The 20,318-nt window shown below is 43.3% G+C and overlaps 1 protein-coding gene across 2 annotated transcripts in view; it reads right to left on the reverse strand.

Annotated features, from left to right (window-relative positions):
* Positions 1-4,681: 4,681 nt before the first annotated feature.
* MMP2 (matrix metallopeptidase 2) overlaps positions 4,682-20,318 on the reverse strand; it is a 30,668-nt gene continuing 15,031 nt past the window's right edge. Inside the window, exons 6-13 of one of the 2 annotated variants that reach the window (XR_014528542.1) lie at positions 19,219-19,392; positions 18,549-18,722; positions 16,145-16,300; positions 15,216-15,345; positions 12,479-12,615; positions 8,537-9,365; positions 7,929-8,186; positions 4,682-6,667 (exon numbers count right to left, since the gene is read on the reverse strand). Coding sequence is in view for 1 of the 2 variants with exons in the window: in XM_083513637.1 (XP_083369763.1) it covers positions 6,564-6,667; positions 7,929-8,038; positions 9,206-9,365; positions 12,479-12,615; positions 15,216-15,345; positions 16,145-16,300; positions 18,549-18,722; positions 19,219-19,392 (1,145 nt within the window). In the remaining variant the exon portion in view is untranslated. The remainder of the gene's footprint in view (positions 6,668-7,928; positions 8,187-8,536; positions 9,366-12,478; positions 12,616-15,215; positions 15,346-16,144; positions 16,301-18,548; positions 18,723-19,218; positions 19,393-20,318) is intronic. The other variant, XM_083513637.1, reaches the window with a different exon arrangement.

Below are 20,318 nucleotides of genomic sequence, written 5' to 3' on the forward strand. Positions count from 1 at the left end.
AACTTTTATGTTAGGGACAACCTCTTTCCAGCCCTAGGAGAAGCACGGAGAGCATTCATGTGACACACCTACACACTGCAGCCAACACACTAACATGTCATGATACACAGTTTGGAAAGCTCTGCTATAAATGTTAAGAAGACTGCAGTAGCCTCAGCAAGAGATGGCTAGTATGTTGACTAGAATTTCTGTTCCAGAAGCAATCAGGTTTATTTTTGCCCCAAATCATTCTGTACCGGAGTAGTCAGGGACTGGGAAATAATCAGCATCAACATTCTGGGAGGAGAAATGGTTTTGGAGAAGGTCTGTTCCAGCTCCATCCTTCAGAGGGCCAGACTTGCTTGATTTCTCTTCTTAGGTGAATATGGTCTGCAATGCACACACAACATAGCAAATCTGCTGTAGGCCCATCCAGTTGATGGATTCATGCTTCTTTCAGTGGCTCTCAGGGCTGGCCACCTCTACTTCCCTTGCCTTTTGCTCACGGGTGAAGCTGTCTCTCAGCTCTCAGCTCTAGAATGTGGAAAACTAAAGCCCTGGCCCACATCACTGATCCCAGGGGTTTGAAATGCTTGCTTTGCAAAAGAAGCAGACCTCCTTCATTAGAACAACTGCTTTGTCACATTACCAAATTCCGGGCCAATGTATGCTCAGATTAATTATTCTTTTAAAGTTGGGGTTTGTTTTGGCTCCACTGACAGAGCCCTCATGGCCAAACAAGTTAGTCACTGTCTGGAACAAGTCTGTTTCCTCCCTTCAGAGATGTCCCTGAGGCATTTGCATGGGACATCTATGAGCTGTTAAGAGATTTCCTGAAAGTTTGGTTGTGTTTTATGTGATTGCTGCTCTTTGTAAATTGGGTTTTAGGAAGGTGATGCCATTGTTCTTCTCTGTACTACTATCTTTGCATCCTTCAAGGTGGCTGGCATTGAGAGCAAACAAGGAATGATCTGGTCGGCAGAGGGTTGTTTATTTGTTTTTTGTTTTTACCAAGGACTGGCGCTGCGTACACATTACCAGTTTTAGATGCAGCTGTGCCATTCTTTTTTCTCTGTTCGGAGCTGCTTTGTGGGAACACACATCTAAATGCAGTATTCCATAAGAAACAACAAGGCTAGATACAGATTGTGGCTATTGGTTTGTTGTATATGGCTCTCCAAACCAGTAGTGGGAGCATGCTAGTTGCAGAGTAAATGAGAGTGTGTACATAGCCTGGAAAAGCTATGCTACATACAATTTTTTCCACAACATTGTGTAAAATGTAAAGGTAACGGGACCCCTGACCGTTAGGTCCAGTCATGACTGACTCTGGGGTTGCAGCGCCCATCTCACTTTATTGGCCAAGGGAGCCGGTGTACAGCTTCCGGGTCATGTGGCCAGCATGACTAAGCCGCTTCTGGCAAACCAGAGCAGTGCACGGAAATGCCGTTTTCCTTCCCGCCGGAGCGGTACCTATTTATCTACTTGCACTTTGATGTGCTTTCGAACTGCTAGGTTGGCAGGAGCAGGGACCAAGCAACGGGAGCTCACCCCATCGTGGGGATTCGAACCACCAACCTTCTGATCGGCAAGTCCTAGGCTCTGTGGTTTAACCCACAGCACCACTCGCGTAGTCTTAAGCAAAATTCCCTAACCCATGGAGGTGGGAAACCTGTGTCTATCAAGATGTTACTGGACTACAACTCCCATAATTCTCTGACCATTAGTCACGAAATGATGTCCGGGGCTGATGAGAGATGAATTCCAACATTTGGAGAGCCCCATGTTTCTCACCCCACCCCATTCATAAATGAGAGCAGTTAAACTCACTAGACATCCATTGCATCTTGACTAATGCCATTTCAAAAATGTCTGACCTTAGAAAGGCTTCCCTGAATTTCCTGCCATTCAGAGGTAGCTGGCAAGTGTCTATCAAGTCAGAATAAACCAGAGGCAAGTCCAACAGAGCAGAGGAAGTGCACCCCTGGCCCTCCGGATATCGCTGGACAACAAATTCCACCATTTCCAGCCATTGGCCAGGCAGGGGGCATAGCTTCCTCATCCTTGCAATAGCTCTTCCAGGTAAAAAGGAAAGTGAGGGCAAAAAGGAAACTAAGCAGTTCCTTGATCTCCAGATTGTTAGGTGGAATCATGCCTATATAGTTACCTTTGTACATACATTTATGCCAGACCATAGGGCAGCAGGCAAGTGGCAGTGGTAGAAACAGAGGCCTACCTAGGGGTTAGCAAAATCGGTCCCTGCCAGGGGTGTAGGTCTGGGTGCGGGTGTGCAAAAATCACCGCAGAAATCTGTCTCCAGTTATCTGCATAAAGGCCATGAGTTTAAACAAGAGCTGGCAGCTAAGCTGTAGGAGAAATGGAAAAGCAGTATGAAGACTACAGTGTGTGTTTGTGTGGCAGTGCACAGCTGCTGTCATGGTGGGATCATGCCCAAGAGAAAGGCTTGTGATTTTTTATCACCTTTCCTCCTTGCCTCACCCTCGCTCCAGACACTTTGTGAGTACTTGAGTCGGGTAAAATGTAGTAATTTCTAATGTTGCTTTTCAGTAAAGTGACTTTTTCAGGGTGTGTGTGTGTGTTACATCTCCTTGCCAAGGGTGTAAGAGATGCCTCTGCATAGGGTACATGCTTGGAATGTTCCCTGGGTCTCCAGCTCTGCTTTACGAAGTGATGCTGGAAACAGCTGAATGCTCACAACCAACATTTCACAGTGATTTAGCACCAGAGACCTCCCCCTTAGTTAACTTTCCAATTTGTTCTCTGCCCCCCATCCACACACTCTCTCTCCTGTTGGCTACACTCCTCATTTCTAATATCCTTTTGGCTGTGTCTTCCATCCCATCTCTTAAAGGAGCCTTACCCTCACACAGGGTTCAATTCCTGGCGCCTCTCCAGTTAAAAGACTTGGTGATGCAAGAGACCTCCACTTGAGATTCTGGAGGGCTGCTGCCAGCCTATGTAGACACTTTTGAGGCTTAAAAGGTGACTATAGTACAGTGGTACCTTGGGTTACAGACACTTCAGATTACAGACGCTTCAGGTTACAGACTCCGCTTACCCAGAAATAGTACCTCGGGTTAAGAACTTTGCTTCAGGATGAGAACAGAAATTGTGCAGCGGCAGCACGGCAGGCCCCATTAGCTAAAGTATTACCTCAGGTTAAGAACAGTTTCAGGTTAAGAACGGACCTCCGGAACGAATTAAGTTCTTAACTTGAGGTACCACTGTATAACCTGATGCAGTTAGGGGCCACCAGGGGGCGCATTGGAAGATGGCCGACAATAACATCTCTCTGACCCACACGAGGTAATTAAGAGGCTGTGATGGGAGTAAGCAGCCTCCCTTGCCCCCCCAAGCAGATGGGGGGGACTGCCTTGCCAGATGTGTCCATAATTCACCCCCGGATTCGAAAGAAGGGGGTGTGGACACTTGGCACGAAGCCCTCGAGTGAGATTGGCTCTCCCTGACACTGTCTCCAATCAGCACACTGGTTTGCATTAGCTCGAAATATATAATTGGAAATAAATAATTGGAAAGAAGCTAATGCACATACATCAAGTGAAGATCAGGAGTAAAGACTGCTGATTAATGGGATCTCTGGGAGCGGAGCGACGGGCTGGATAAATAAATCAAGTGAAGAATCATCATTAAAAGACTGGTATGTCGGAGTGAAACGGAAAGGAGGGGAGGAAAAAACTTTTCTTTTTTTGCCTTATGTGAGTACCAATAACCCTCCCCTCCAGAAAGAAGAATTGTTGCTATTATTAATAACAAGCAGGAGACTAAGAACTGTGTGGGAATGGATTACTGATTAAAGAGAGAACTGGTGGAAACAGCGGGGAATGGAAGGAAAGTTTTATGACGCAGCTAAAAATGGAACTTCGTGAAGACAGGCTTGCCTAAGGAGGACGAGGGGGAGGAGGACCAGGGTCATTGGAATGTGAATGTATGGTTATCAGAACGTTATCTTGACCTGGCAGGGCCCTCTGAGATATAGATTGGCAAGCCTGTAAATCAACAGACGGACTGTGGGAATGTTTTTAACGGAGGTGTGGAAATGGCGTCTGTCCTTTATGTGATATGATTTTTGGAGAGGGTAAAACCCACACAGGAGATGTTTGTCTTTCACCCGCTTGTGAAGATTATCAGAGATCACAAAGAAAGGAATATATGATAACAACAAGAAGATGAAGAAAATAACAAAAAGACTATCTGGACAGAACTGGATAGAACTGTTTAATCAAAGCAGCAGCAAGAGTGATGTTTGGACCCCTTTCGGAGCTTGAAGTATGGGTACCCCCAACAAAAATTTTAAAAATTTGGCTGTATAATTTGGAATTAATGTGATTTGGAATTAATGTGATTTGATTGGCCTGTTAATAAAAATTATTTTAAAAAACCATTAACCTGATGCAGTTAGTCACAGTTTCAGTGTCTGACATGGCACAGCCCAAGCAGAGGCAGAGCTAGCTGCTCTGGCAAGCGGTGAGCGTCCCAGTGGGGCAGGGCAGTGATGTCACCCACCCTCAGGGATGACCCGTGGGCTGGGGCACACCCACCGCACCCCCTTCCTCCGCCAGTGAGCCCAGGCACAGTTTTACCACCTTCATGAGAATTGGGCAAGTTAATAAGCTATCCAGATTCCCCCAAAATACAAATCAGAAATTGACCACACATGAGCTGGAACTGTTATTTTCTTTTATTTATTTATACCACTGACATTTCATGTATGCAGACTTAGTTTCCCTTTTTTAAAAAAAATCTTTCTGTATGAACATAAAATATTCCATCAGGTTGTACAGTGAACACTTGGCATCACCCAATGCTTTAAATCTAACAAGGAAGGAGCAGGGGAGAGATGGAGGCTGCATTCACACAATAATTTATTCCACTTTTCCTTACTGTTAATTTCTGCATTATAGTTAAGCCTTCACATAACATAAATGCTACTTCTGGAAATACAGCAGAATATTGTGCAACTTTCTGTGTTATTTGCAAACATTTTGTTTTCCTTGAAGCAAATTGCTAAACTTGAACTATATATCACTATATTTCTTTAGGTGGCTTTCTGTGTCACGTGAAAGCCGAAATATAATGTGGAAATTAACAGCTGGGGAAATGGAATGGACTGCTGTGTGAATGAAGCCAAAGAGAAGAGGAATCACCTTGATATAACCGTATAAAAAGAAACGGAGGGGGAGGTTGTAATAGGAAAGAAAGTGCAAGAAGCAGTTTGCTAATTTAAGGTAAAGGTATTCCAGTAAAAAGTACTTTAAAGCAATACATTTCATACTAGTTTGTCCCTGTTGATCCCATCCTGTTCCAACCAATTCCTAGGCATCCCGTGCCCCTTTGGTCAGTCTTTCCACTTTGGTGTGTGAAGAAATGCGAATGTAAAGAAAGAATGACATTTTCCAGGGAATGACAAGAATGGAAATATTCACAGATAGTGAGCATAATTTGGATGCAACATTAGTCCTAACCCAGAGTTGACCTGTTGAAATTAATGGTCATGACTAACTTAGGTACATCTATTTTAATGGGTGAACTCTGAGTAGAAAGTATATTGCATACAACCCTTTGGCGAACTTGAACTGAAGCTGGGTTTAAAAACAAAACAGAAAACACGCATTAAAGCTCAGAAAGGACACGTGTCAACATTTTAATTCTGAAATCCAAATTACAGTTTTGAGGGCCCCTCTTGGTGGATATTTGGGCACTGATATGTTTTAAATGGCAAACAACCATTTCAAGTACTTGAGTGTTTTGAGTATTTTCTTTTGGGGGGATGAAGCTGGATTTTGAAAGACAGGACAATTTTACTTTGGCTCCAGTAGTGTACATTACTATGGCCTCACCAAGACCTGTTGAAATCCATTGACTATGAAGTGACTAAGAACTAAGTTACATAATCAGCAGTTCCATGTGAAGTATCTGTTGCTAGATGGCAACACTTCAGACTGTAGCTGTGGGATCAAGCGCTTGAATGTTCTTGGAAAGCTAACATGTCAGGAAGAATGTTTGACCCTGGCTGCTTTCTCCTTGCAATGCTAGCTTTCAATGTACAGCGGGATTTATTTATTTATATGCAGGCACATTCAAACATCTGATCTCTGCTCAGGTGAGAATTCCTTCAGAGTTTGCTGTTCTGTCCTTAGCACCAATCTGCACACACAGAAAAATGTAGCAAGTGTCAGGCTACATAAGTAAACATAACTTGCTGCATGCCAAAAAGTTGCAAAAGTCTTAAATTAATGAATGAAGAGAGGAAGAAACAAAGACCTACTGTGCCCCGATTCTATATGCATCTACTTAAAAGGAAATTCCATGCATTTTATGGAACTTGCTTCTAAGTACATATGCTTAAACAGAATGATTTAATAATAATAAAACAAAGTTCTGTCAAATAGTGGTACTTAGTGACTTGGTGCCAGTACCAGACTGGCCCATGAATTAGCATACAGATCTATCTCTAATTGCAGGTAAGACATAAGACTTTTACAAAACAAAAACAAAAAAGTGTAGATTTTGCTGTAGTTGACATTATTAAGACGACACGATGCTTAGCAACCCAGCCAATCAGATTTCACATTGCCAACTTTAACAATCTTTAGACTCTGGTCTTCCATTTTGAGATAATACCAGTCCTTGAAGAAATAGCTGTGGCCTGTAAAGAAGAAGTAAGTGTTTTCAATTCATTGTCATGTAAAACAAACTTATGGGACTCACAAAAACCACAGCAAAGCATGGAAAACGGTTCAACTCAATGATTCTGAAGTTGGCTGAAGACTTTTGAACTTTGTTCAGTCTAGAACAACTATTATGACTAGTTAACCCCGGGGCTTTCAAGCTATGTGATATCCAGTTACACCAGTGGTTTCCAAAATGAGTGGTACTGTCCCCTGGGGAGTAGTGAGATTGCCTAGGAGACTGCTAAGAGGCAAGGGGGTGGCTGGGGTGGGGCAACGGAGGTGTAAAGGCCTATCAGACTTTGAAAAGCTGGTGTTGCTGGATCACATTCATCTATTTTGTTGAATGAATTAAGCTAAATAGCTTTAACTGGATTTTGAACAAACATGCAATTAATTGTTACTGTACTGAATTTTTTTGTGTTATTATCTTCCTTAGGGGGCCATGCAAACTGAATAATGCTTTTTATAGGGTAGGGAGCACATGATATGAGTTTACAGAACCAATGGGATGGTGCCCCCAAAATGTTTGGGAACCACTGAGTTACACCTTGTGGTGTTAGGAAACCCCCTCCCCCAACAACAATAATTAAGAAAAATAATTATTAAGATGCTTCAGAAGTACAAATATAAGTCACATTAAATATGCTTTATGGGAACTGTGATTCTATGGAGACGCTGAGAATTTCTATTTGAGTATTTACTTGTGGCAATACACACACACACACACACACACACACACACTCACACACACACTGGTTTTAAGTTACCATTTTATTTTATTATATTATTTTAAAGGAGAAAATTGATATAAATTGAACCAGAGTCTAATCTTTCTTTCCTCCCACCCCCATGAAAGGTCTTTAGTTATTCAGGAGATTCAGTTCAAGGGGAGTCTTGGTTGCCGGCACAGCAATGAATGCAGCAGTTCTTAACCACAATCTGTGCTGCATTAAAAGTGGTTTTGATTACTCTGCTGGAGATGAGTTATTTAGACAGCCCGGAAAAGTTCAGGAAAGGTCAGGCTTCCTAAATTTCCTTGCAGCAGTGGGACGTTTTAATTGAAGAGAAAAGCTGTTCTGCGGCTGCAGGCGGCACGCCAAGCCATCAACCGATTTGGTGACCACCTCCAAAGGGAATGTCTCTGAGGATTCATGCAGCAGACTGGAGCAATCGACCTCAGAAGCAACAACAGCAGCAGCAACAGCAACTGACACTAGGAACAAGATGGCAACTTACCACTTCCGCTCACGTCAAACACAGCATCTAGGTTGTCTGGAACACCATTCCAAGCATCTGCAATTAATTTAGGGAAGCCAGGGTCCATTTTCTTCTTTACTTCATTGTACCTGTGAAATATTAAATATTAGCAGAGTTTTGCAGTAGTCATACCAAATACCTAATGCCACAAGCTGCTGTCTTCCACGAAGCCCATCTGTATCACCGCTGCTCAGAAGAGACTATAATGGCCTAGATCAGGGGTAGCCCAATAGGTGCCTTGGGACGCGGGTGGCGCTGTGGGTTAAACCACAGAGCCTAGGACTTGCCGATCAGAAGGTCCGCGGTTCTAATCCCCGCGACGGGGTGAGCTCCCGTTGCTCGGTCCCTGCTCCTGCCAACCTAGCAGTTCGAAAGCATGTCAAAGTGCAAGTAGATAAATAGATACTGCTCAAGCGGGAAGGTAAGCGGCGTTTCTGTGCACTGCTCTGGTTCACCAGAAGTGGCTTAGTCATGCTGGCCACATGACCCGGAAGCTGTACGCCGGCTCCCTCGGCCAATAAAGCAAGATGAGCCCTGCAACCCCAGAGTCAGTCACGACTGGACCTAATGGTCAAGGGTCCCTTTACCTTTACCTAGAAGTTGTTGAATTAGAGTTCCCTTCATCCCTGGGTACTGGCCATGCTGGTCAAGGCTGATGGGAGCTGGAGTCCAGCAACAGGTAGCACATACCACATCAGCTATCCCCTAGCTAGATGATGCAATGGTCTGTCCCACTAGAAGGCAGCTTCATATGAGCCTGTAGTAACACTGAAGAAAGCCTGGGAAAATGTTTCTGCCTGAGAAAAAGCTTGAGGACTGCAATCTTAGGGGGCAGCTCATTAATTTTAATAGAATACATATCCGGGTTCCATGCCATTTGGGGTTGGGTTGGGGAGAAGGAAATAAAAGTGTTTCATTTTCCTCCATATGGTTTAGTTTATATTTATTTATCTTTTCTCTAAGCCACTGTCAACAGAGAGCTGTGGATCAGCCTAAATCCCCACCTTGTCGTGTGTATCACAGGAACTCAGTTTTGCTCTGTTGAGGCACAGATCCCCAACTTCTACATGTGATTCGGGATTCATTCAAAGCAACTGTATATCCCTAATCTAAACTGCTTTTGACTCTCCTGCAACTGAGATGCTCTGGTCTCCATCAAAGCAAAAGCAAAATGCCTTGAAATCTGAATCTTAGCAGGGAATAAGGGCCCAGCATTGTATTGTCCAGCCACTGGTTGCCTGCTGAAAAGGTATTACCTCCAAAATTTGTCCCCTGCAAAAATGTAGGTCTTCTTGTTTTTGCTCCAACTAAAAGCTGCATTGACACGTTGCACATCAGGAGGTAAACCCAGACTGGTGAGTCTCTTTGGATAACCTCTTTCCAAGTTGTAGCCTGAATAAACCCAGTATTCATTTCCTGTGAAAACAAAAGCATCAAGTTTAATAATGATCTCACTTACAAATGAGGTTAGCGGGAAGGGAAAAGGGTTACCTCAATCCGAGCTTCTCAGATTTCCTCACAGTTTAGCTAAAGGGGGAATGGGTAGAGAGGAGCCAAAAGTTCATTTCAGAACTTTTCCAGCTCAAAAGTTGGGGCTCGGGGGTGCTTCTGTTTTGTGAATGGTATACACAGTTGCATCCTGGGAAATTCAGGTTGTGCAACTGAAGTGGATTTGGCATTTTGATGCAGCTAACCTGCTTCCAGAAAAGCTGAACTTTGTCCGGTAAGGAAAACAATGGGGGATATTCACTGGAAAGTATGGGGTAACAATTGCTTAACATAACGCCATATAACTTCCCTTCAAACTTTGTGCAAAGGAAGCAAGATGAATTCTCAACAGAACACTCACCTGGAAGCAACCATAGTTTGTATACCAGAGAGACAAATTAACAGAGCAACTCATTTTCTTTTAAAAAAAATATCCAATGTAATTTTCATCAGATTAAGTTGTCCCTATCCCAAACTCTTTTCAGTTGGAATTTCACTTACACTACCCTTTTTGCTGGCTAATATCCATTGGGCTGCTAGCTAATAGGACCGAGCTGAAAGGGGTTTGGAATAGATGTCTCTCCTTGCTCTGTCCTGTCCCTGCCATGCTGCTGCCACACCCCTGGAATGGCACTTTGGGGGGATTTACACTGGTGTAAATTCTGCTGGCTGAAGTTGAGCCAGGTGAGGGATTTGCACCAGCATATCTCCGGCTCAGCTGGGCTAAGGGAATTACACCGGTAAAAGGCAGATTTGGGGCAGCGCTACAGGTTCTGCCACACTGGGCACCAAGCCTAAGGGGCGCTGCGGGGCGTCACAACTATGATGTAATGAATTGAGCAGAATGGAAGGCGAGAGGCATGGGGAGGGCACTGAATTCTGGCCTGCTGAAATCTGAAAGACCCAAGTCTGCCCCTGTGCCAGTATAGCTTTGGCTGAGCTGGGAAAGCTCAAGACTAGCCAAATCCAAACCCTCTCAGCCTGGTGGATCTCAAGTTTGAGTAGTGCTGTTAGCGTAGTCCTCTCCTTGAGAGTGAGCCACATTGACTCTGACCTTTTGTCACCCACCAGGAAGAGATAGAGAGGCTTTTGTAATATATGTGGTGGTGACCTAGTGAGCAACAGGGAAAAAGAGTTTTTTTAGAAAAGTTGGAACTGAGCATGCTTGAGGCCTGCGCTTTTAGGAGTGGTTCAGAGATGGATGCCACACTGCAGATGGTATAAACAGAAATCAAGAACTCAAACCCATTATTGTTTCATCTTACTGGTATAGCCTACATACTTTATAGCTTCCATGTGCCCAAGCAACCAGAACGTTTATGCATGCACATTCTTTTTAAAGAAAAATAAGTCATCTTATTAGTTTTAGGTTAGCCTGTACATTATTTTAAATTGGGCAAAGGCCCACCACATGACTCTTACTCACTTGAGATGGGAACTGGGGGTGTTTTTGTTTGATAACATTTGGAACGCACAGATTTGCTTGCTGACCTCTTAGCAATTTGCCAGTTTGCATTGTTTTGGATTTTTCCATATAGTGAGCTAACTTCAGTAAATTTCTTCAGCAAACAGTATTTAAAACCCTACTTCTCCCTACGGTCCCACAGGGGGAGTGGGGATGTAATGCTTGGACACAGACAAATGAGGTGTTTTGGCTACATCCAGTTTATCATGGAATCCATACTCAGCGGCCCTTCAGCCATGTGGAATTCATTATCAGACTTTCCCCTTCCCTTTAAAGAAATTGTTGAGCAGCATCTAGCCATAGGTTTTCCCTCCCTTTTTTCCCTTTAGCATGCCTGGAGATGTTTAGTCATGTTGCAATGGATAACAACACACTTTTCTTTTTTGCTGGCTCAGTTATTCAAAACATTGACAACAACCTCCCAGCTCCACTAGGTCAGCCAGCACAACTGCAGCCGATATCAATACGCACACACATAAATGGTCAACAGGAAATGCAATCTCTCCCTCGCTTTCATTGCCCCATGAGGCCACATTCACTCCATATAGTTAAAAGCACTATAACACCACTTTAAAAAGTCATAGCTTCCATCAGAGAATCCTGGGAGCTGAGATTTCTTAATGGTGCTGAGCATCTCCCAGAGCTACAGTTCCTGGTGGTTTATTTTATTCATTTCTTAAAATTTATGCACTGTTTGATGTTTTTTAAAAAGGAAAACCTTCAAAGCGGTTTACAAAAAGATAAAATAATATAATCAAGAAAAAATTACAATACTTTGAAACAAACAAACCCGAAACCAAATGAAAAACAAAAACAGAACACAATAGGTTTAATAGTCAATTCCTCTTCACAGGAAGTGGCCTGTTGGTCTGTCCCAGAACTCTGGGGTCCTTTTCCCATTATCCTAACAGCAAGCCGGGAATTGCTGCTGCAAAATATGAAAAGCCCAAGTCACAGGTCCAGCCCTACCATTAGGTAGAAGGAAGTTGCTGCCACAACCAGCTGATTTGTGAGTCACAAAAGGGCATGCAGTGCTTTTATATTTAATTTATTATCGCTGTGTATTTTGGTTTCAGATAGAAGCACTTTGCTATAGAAGAAGAAGAAGAAGAAGAAGAAGAAGAAGAAGAAGAAGAAGAAGAAGAAGAAGAAGAAGAAGAAGTAGTAGTAGTAAACAACCAGCAGGCATAGCAAGGGACAGAGGAAGTTCCAGCACAGGACTATAATGGGTTAAACGGTTAAAGCCCTCTTTCCCACCACCAGGATTCTAACCTGTTATTAATTTTTTAAAGGTCTTTCATGCATTTCTTGATGGCATGAATTGTGTTTCATCATGACTTTCCCCCTCTAAGTCAGGGTTAGCCCTCCAGATGTTGCCTAACTACATCTCCCATCAGCCCCAGCCTGCTTGGCCACTGGCCAGGGATGATGGGAGCTGCAGTCTAACAACAACTGGAGGGCCCTGAGCTAGCCATCCAGAGTTTATCATTGAAGAAGGTGGTCTACAGAATAAAAGGATACAGAATGCCATACTTCTGCAAACTGTGCTTACTGTACACCTTCCAGCCAAGCCTACCTGAAAAAAAGACTGATTTCTCTTCTTGAGGGGCCTCGTAGACAGCGTCAATTTTTTCTGGGAGCTCTGGCCAGAACGTAGCAATCAGCAAAGGACCACTTGGCCTGTTTCGTTGGTTTGCCGTCCTCCAGATGAATCTAGGCAGAAAAATCACAGTGAGTTTACAAAGGGCTGATTCATTGGCACATCTGTTTCTCATCACTGCTGGCAAAGGTGCGTGTGTGCATTTAAGTGCCTGTGTGTGTGTGTGTGTGTGTGTGTATGCACACACATGCACACAATCCATCAGCAACACAAACATAATTATTAGGATTTTTTTAAAACAAAATTGCATCAAAGGTTGGTGAGCCTTCCTTTCTTTGGGAGGCATTTTTGTCCCATAGACACCTTAATGTGCCGCACACAGCCGTTGATGGTTTATAACAAGTTCTCTAGCACTTACATTAATTCTTACCGCAGAACAGAAAAAAAGAATGTATTTGGTGCTTCAATTATCCCAGCAAATAAACCCATTTACAAGGCACTTAAACCCTTTCAACCATCCCCGTCGCTGCACATTGAACAGATGGATACGCATTTGGCAAATGCCAACATTTGTATTGGGTGCATTACTCTGGATGATTATGATTGTAGCAACCAAAAAGATCAAATCTAATGATCATCTATCAAACAGCTTGGCTGTAAATGAAGCCTGGAGCATTAAAACCGCTCATCAGAGGAATAAAGCGGGTAATTTAGGAGCTGTTTTATGTATAAGGCAGTGCCTCCTTCCGATTTATGAGCATTAAAAAACTGCAGTTTGATTTCAGCGGCGGCGGTTGATTGTGTGTGTGGAAAGGGAGTGGAGAAGCACAAGATGTTAACAAAAGCACCATTGTGATTCTCTCTCTCTGCCCCCCCCCAACTTTGTTTGATAAGCAGTTCATTTTATTCAAAGGACACACACACACAAAATGGCCTTGTACCAGCTGGCCATTTTAGTAGGCAACAAGTTTGCTGAACCTTTCCCAAAAAGATGCGGCTGCAATTTGCTGAACGTCAAGAAAATTCCTTGCTTGTATTAGAACCTTGTCTACCAGCATTATCCAGCTTTGCATTTTGTGGAATGGAGGCTGGATTTCAGCAGGAGTGAAAAAGAACAGTCATGATTTGTAACTGGAACTTGGACTTAGGTGGCCTTCCCAGCACAATTTATGTGCAAAATGTGGTCTTCTTTGCACAATTATTATTACAGCCACATGGGCAGAAGTAATCACACAGGAGCTTTCCACAGTTTGTCATTTGGACAGAACAGAAGCTGTTGAACATCCTGTGCCAATAGACCCACCTAGACCATCCTGGTATTCATGAGCATACCAAAATGCATGAGATACTATCATAGGTCAGTGGTCACGTGTCATCACAGGGGAAGCAAATTTTGGGTTGTACCAAATCTTCTCCGTTTACTACTGCAAGGGCTTTTGTGCTAGTGGATGGGTTAATTTTAATGTTCAACAGTAGATGAAACCAAGACAACAGCTGCACTGGCAGAAACTCATTGCACAAGAGATTGTGCCATCTGTTGTGCAACAAAGTTACCAGCAATCTGCCCATGCATTCTCTTGCACTGCAAGGCATTTCACCAGTACAACAAGTATACCATGAAGTGAATTTAACCTTGAACTGCATTGAATACAGCTCTATAAGTTTTCCCATTGACAGAGCAGAAAAGTTACCTTATATATTATTCCATCTAAGGTTCCATATTTTGTTCAAAGGGAGGGGGGAAGCTGACACCAGTGAGCTAATCTCACAAGCAACTAATTTACTGAATGCCTTGTATTAAGAGGAGATGGCAATTTGTTACCCTCAATATATTGCTGGACTCCAGCTCCAAACAACCCCTGTTAGCATGACCAATGGTCAGGGAGGATGGGAGCTGCAGTTCATAAACTTCTGCTGGGCCACAGGATCCCAATCCCTGATCTCAGGTATGGAACCATTCTGTAGTAGAGGGAGGGATGAGACAAGATAACAGGGCCTTTTTTTCAAGCCAGAGTTAGCAAGTTAGAAAGGGCCATTTTAGTACTTCAGGAAAATCCAAGAGAATTCCAGCTGAAAAATTCAACAGGGGAGAGATTTCTGGGCATGCAGCCAGCACCAACAACTATTAAGTGGCTTGGATTTTGAAAGCTCCTTTTCCTGAGCATGCCTGGATTGGTTATTTGGTTTAAGTCAAAGCATCCAAGCCTCTCATGTTTCTGCGCCGCACATAACTGGGTCAGCTTCCAAAACTGTTGGAACAAATCTGGTCATTTTAAAAATGTACACAGTTCTTGTATGTCTGGAACAATGCAATATCCACTGACATTTTCGTCCTTGCCAGTTTTGTAACATTGGAACTGGGGTTTTCCTTCTCTTGGCAGTACTGCTGACAATACTTTTAACATGTTTATTGCCATAGCAAAACAAGAGCTAGTCTAAGTAGAGAATTAAAGGGAGAGACAGGAAGTCCCAGATATGGCAAACATGCCAACTTCAGTTTATCTCCAAGAGTCCCTTCTTTCAAAGAATGTAGCTCATCAGATGCTGCTCCTCTTTTTCATTTATTTATCTATGCCACTTGACTCAAGGCATCATCCAGACTGACCCCGCAGAACCCAACAACATGAATAACACTTGATCATAGGCCCTCGGCTTCTGCTTTCGCTTCAGTACAAGATAACTTGAGTAAAACAGGCTATTTCCTCCCACCTACCGGTCTTTGAAGTAGAAGATTTCCCCTCTGAGTTGAGCAACAGCATCAAATACAATGTCTTGGTTGCATAGTTCAGGGGTGACTGGCCCAAGTGTTGGACTTGGGCCTGGGCCAACATCAGTAGAGCCCCCTGCAAATAAAGGGAAGGTTGATAATGGAATGAGGTCTTAATGTGATTATTCCTTTTTTAAAAAGGAGATGTCAACAAGAGGACAACAACACAATTTCATTTCCAAATTTATTTCTGGTGAAAGTAAAATGTAGTGCCTGAGGATCAGGGCAACAAATAGAGGTGGATGGAAAGGGTTGACCATTTGAATCATGAGGCAAAGGACAAATGACTACTCCCTTGCTCCATAGACAGAAGCTGACCAGACTGGCAGATGTATCTTATGTTAGCATTGGAAATGGGGCAGCATGATCCAGTGGTAAAAAGAAGGGCTGCAGCTTAGTGACAGAGCATCTTCTTTGCATTCAGAAAGCTCCAGGTTCCACTCCCAGCACCTCCAGGTAGGGCTTGGATTGTCCCCTGTCTGAAACCCTGGAGACTCTGTATTAGATGGACCAAAGGTATGACTCAGTATAAGGCAACTGCTTGTGTCCCTGGGTTCATATGCCCATTGCAACTGAGGGCCTATGGGCCTCAGGGCAGAATGAAAGGCACACAGATCTGTCCTCTAGCACATTGTCACTGCTTCTTGCCCCTCAGCATTCTCTGCCCAAGGAGTCTGCCTCACTCAGCCTAATGGTAGGGCCAACCCTGTGGCAAGGGATATTCAATCTTATTTAAACACTATCTGTAGCAGCCTGGCTGGTAGAATACCTGAGATGTCTCGGGGGTTTTGTATCAGCTAAGCTTCTTTGGACAGTATGTGTTCTGCTATAGGCCAAAATGTAGTACATGTGTTTTGGACAAGTGGAAACATTACCATAAAGTTCCTGGATTCCCGTGATGTCATCCTGGGAAAGCCGAAAGTTCTTGGTGTAGGTATAGATGGGGGCCATGAGTGCTCCAGGATCTTCAGAATGCTCTAGTCCCATGGCATGACCAAATTCATGAGCAGCAACCAGGAAAAGGCTGTAGCCTGAAAGAAAAACAAACCGGGTTTGGGGCAGCTTGAACATAATGCTATCTACCGGTATATATTTAATTGCAGAGCCAATTTGACTATTCCTTAAAAGCTCTGCTACTAGGGGCTGGAAGAGATCCGGCTTCTGTGTACTGAAATCAGACATAGCCTAGCTGTGCTAGCAAAGCTTCTGAGGTGCTATGGAGTGTTTTAAAATATTCCAGGTGTTCAGCAAAGAAAGCCCGGGGACAGGTGACACTGCACTGTTGGCACAAAGAAAAGAGGTGCCATTGCAGTTACAGTATCATTAAACTGTTATAGCTTCTTTTCAGAAATCTTTGAATGAGTGTGGAAAGCAGAGTGGGATCTTGTGTTGTGCCCTGGCCTCTGACATACACAAACAGCTTAGGCCTTAAATATCCGAAGGACCACCTCCTTCCCTACATATGCTTTTGGTAGTGGCCCCTAAGCTGTGGAATTCCCTCCCCATGGTTGTGCATCTGGCACCTTCATTGTGTACTCTGTGTCAGATGTTGAATATAATCTCTTTACCATGGCCTTTGATAAATGTATATTTTGGGACCCACCCTATTTTCTTGACTGAAATTGGTTTTAACTGTTTTTAACATTGTATGTTGTAATTTTGCAAGGAATAATGAAGAAGAATGAGAACAGCAGCAGGAGCAGCAGCAACAACAACAACAAGAAACATGTATAGGTTCACTCCACATTATCAGAATTACCAAAAAAGCAGGGTTCAATTTAATATGGAAATAACCACATGTGACCACAGTTGTGCTTGTAAACTTTGTTCTGGCCTTCAGTTGAATGCTTCCTATGTTCCTGTCTTCAAAGGTCATCACTTGGGAAATTTCATGAGACAACTCTTCTTCCTGTTGTGAAGGCGACTCATTTGTTTTATGTTTTGCTGTTTTGCAATCTATTCTACATAGTATTCTAGGTTGTATTTCTGAGAAGTGCCTAAGTGAGATGTTTTGATTCACCAAGGACAAATGTAACCACAATCTGGACCTTCAATTTGTTTTCAACATGTTTAAGAGGGAGGGAGGGTTGTGTGCACAGCAAAATGGCTGCACCCAGCCATAAAGCATGAGGGTTGTATGTACAATAAAAGAGAAGAAAATAGTGCACAGTCACTTCCTGCACTGTTTTTGAAATAATTTTTACCTGCCGTTGTTGAGGTGCCACATTCAGAAGCTGCTCCAAGCAGCTATATGCTGTTAAAAGCAAGACTAAGAAAAAGAGGGAATGCAGAACAACTCTCAGTATGCTTCATAAGTACGCCTCAATTTGCTTTTTTGCTCAGGTGACTGTTTTAAGATGCATATTTTTTTAGGATATCCATGGAACCCTGAAATCATCCTAACCAAATTCACACAGAGACATAGTGGAATGTCCACAAGCAGGGCTGGCTGAAGACATTTTGGCACCTGAGGTGAATCACAAAATGCCCCCCCCCCTCTGAATCATGCCAGGCATGTGTAGAGCCTAGGAGACCCCAGAGGGCAGCCCTGTTATTTCCTTATTAGGGGTGGGAGGAGACCAGCAGTTTTGTTTCTCATTTTGAAACTTTTAAGTTCAGTTCTCCATATTTCCACCTCAGTTTCCACCACCATTTTATTCCAAATGTTTCCTAACACACACATTTGTGTGCAATTTTGCCTAATATAGAAAACATATCTTCGCAAAGTAATTTCCCCTAATATATTTTTGTATGTTATTTTCACAAAGATATGCATATGTATGCACACTTTACCCCCTGCATTGGCATTTTTGTATACATTACATGATGAGAGAACCACAATGCAAAATTCAGAGAAGTGCAAATATTGAAGGATGACATTGATTCAATTTCTATATTGTTTGAGAAAGGTCAAGATATGTAGGTTCACCTTTAAATGCTAACTGTGTCGAATTTATCCCTATCCATGTTGGAACTAGAGTGATTGTGCACCCCCAATTCCTACTTTAGAGAACTGGAGCTAGTATGCATATATGACAGCCAGTGTGGTGTAGTGGTTAGGGAGTTAGACTAGAATCTGGAAGACCTGGGTTCAAATCCCCACTTGGCCACGAAGCTCTCTGGGTGACCTTGGGCCAGTCACAAATTCTCAGCTTAACCTACCTCACAGGGTTATTGTGGGGATAATATGAAGAGAGGGAGATCCATGTGTGCCACTGAGAGCTCCTTGGAGAAAAAGTGGGATGTAAATCAAATAATAAATATGAGGAAAAGAGCTACCTTGATCTGGACAAAATCCCCACTTGCGGTCTTCGTCATAGTTGCTAGTTGAGGAACACCACATCTTCCCATCCTGACGCCCAGAGCTGGTACAGGACTCGTACTTATTCCCAAGGAATATGAAAGGAAAAACACAGGGTGCTCCTTCAGAGTTTCCACCAACCGTTGACATTGCTGCAGAAAAGAAGAAGCAAAAATAAGAGCTGATGTCTCCCTTTCCCATTCAGTCTCTTCATTATTTTGTGGATTCACTCTGCCATTCTGTCTGTGCTCCTGGAATTCTAGTTTGTTTCAGCTTTTGGTTCCTTCAGTTTATCCACATCTTATTTTTTGCAGTGTTGCCCCTGCAGAACTCAGCAGGGAGCAAGATGACTCTGGTTATGCCCGTCATTGGCTCTAGCGCCACCTACTAGTGGTCCCTGGGCCTTCTACCCCACCAGTCCCAAAGGCCACCTGCCACCACTACCATACATCATTATCTGGCATGAAAAAGTAACAACTGCTTCTTTCCATCTTCCCATCCTTAGGAGATTAAGAAACCTGATAAGGTCCTCTCTCCAAAAAGAAGAGTAACGATTTAAGAAGCATTAACACACAGCCACCAATGTCATAGGGGAGAGGTTGCTTTCATTGGCAGAAATCTACCCATGCAATAGCAAAGCGACTCTACCTGTCTCTGGACAAAATCCAAATTTCTTATCTCGGTCATAATCTTCAGTGGTCCCACACCATCTGTATCCATCTGTTCTTCCTTCCGTGGTACAGCTATCATAGGTGCTGCCTTGAAATTTGAAGGGGAACTTGCACGGCTGCCCATCACCATTTCCACCCATTGTGAATAGCACTGCAGAAGAAGGAGGGAGACATTTCAAACTTTTGGAAGATATCATTTGTGCTTTAATCCACTGCACATGTGGCTACGTGGCCAGAGGTATAGTGGTCTGGAATCAGTGATGAGGCCAAGACCTATTACTACTTTTGCAGTAGGGTCCCCATCTCCTAGAGCTGCCCAATCAGCATGAAAGGGGAGCTTTGCAGCCACTGAGAAGAAGTATTCTCACTCTTTGTTCTGATTGGAGCCAATCAGAGTGAAAGGAGGTAAATCAGCTACTGAGGATTGGCTCCTGGGGTCTGTCTGCTCCAAAGCTAAACATTTAAGAACACTGAAAACACAAGGTGCTTCTGTTTCACAAGGACAGTGCACAAGTTCTATTACATACCATGGAACTTCAAGAAAAACACAACTCAAGTCACCCCAAAAGATGATATTGGAGCACTCAAAATATTTGCCCATGTACATGCACAGAAAATAGTAGATCTAGTTGAAAGGCAACACATGGGGATCTGCATTGATGGTTGCAATGCACCCCTTACTGTTGTATAATTGTAAGGTTATTCTATCATCTTAGAAAGCTGTATAATCCAGCCTGCAACAATGATGAAGGGATCCTGCACTTCTGGATTTGCCGCTATATAACTTGATGCAAGCTCAATGGTAGAGTGTGTGCCTTGTGTGCAGAAAGTCCCAGGCTTAGTCTCTAGTATCTCCAGGTACTGCTGGCAAAGACTTTTGCCTGAAACCCTGGAAAGCTGCTACCATTGCACAGTTGACATTGACTGAGAGTGGTTGTCCAGGATTGGACCTGCAACCTTCTAGGAGTGAGCAACCTGCAGCCCATGAATCATTCTTGGTCTGCCAGGAAGTCCAGTTAAACACTGTAGACCAGAGGATGTCAACCTTTTTAGTTCAATGTAGGCACATTTGGATTT

This window comes from Podarcis liolepis (assembly GCF_965112155.1).
Source record: "Podarcis liolepis genome assembly, chromosome: 7".
Classification (NCBI taxonomy): domain Eukaryota; kingdom Metazoa; phylum Chordata; class Lepidosauria; order Squamata; family Lacertidae; genus Podarcis; species Podarcis liolepis.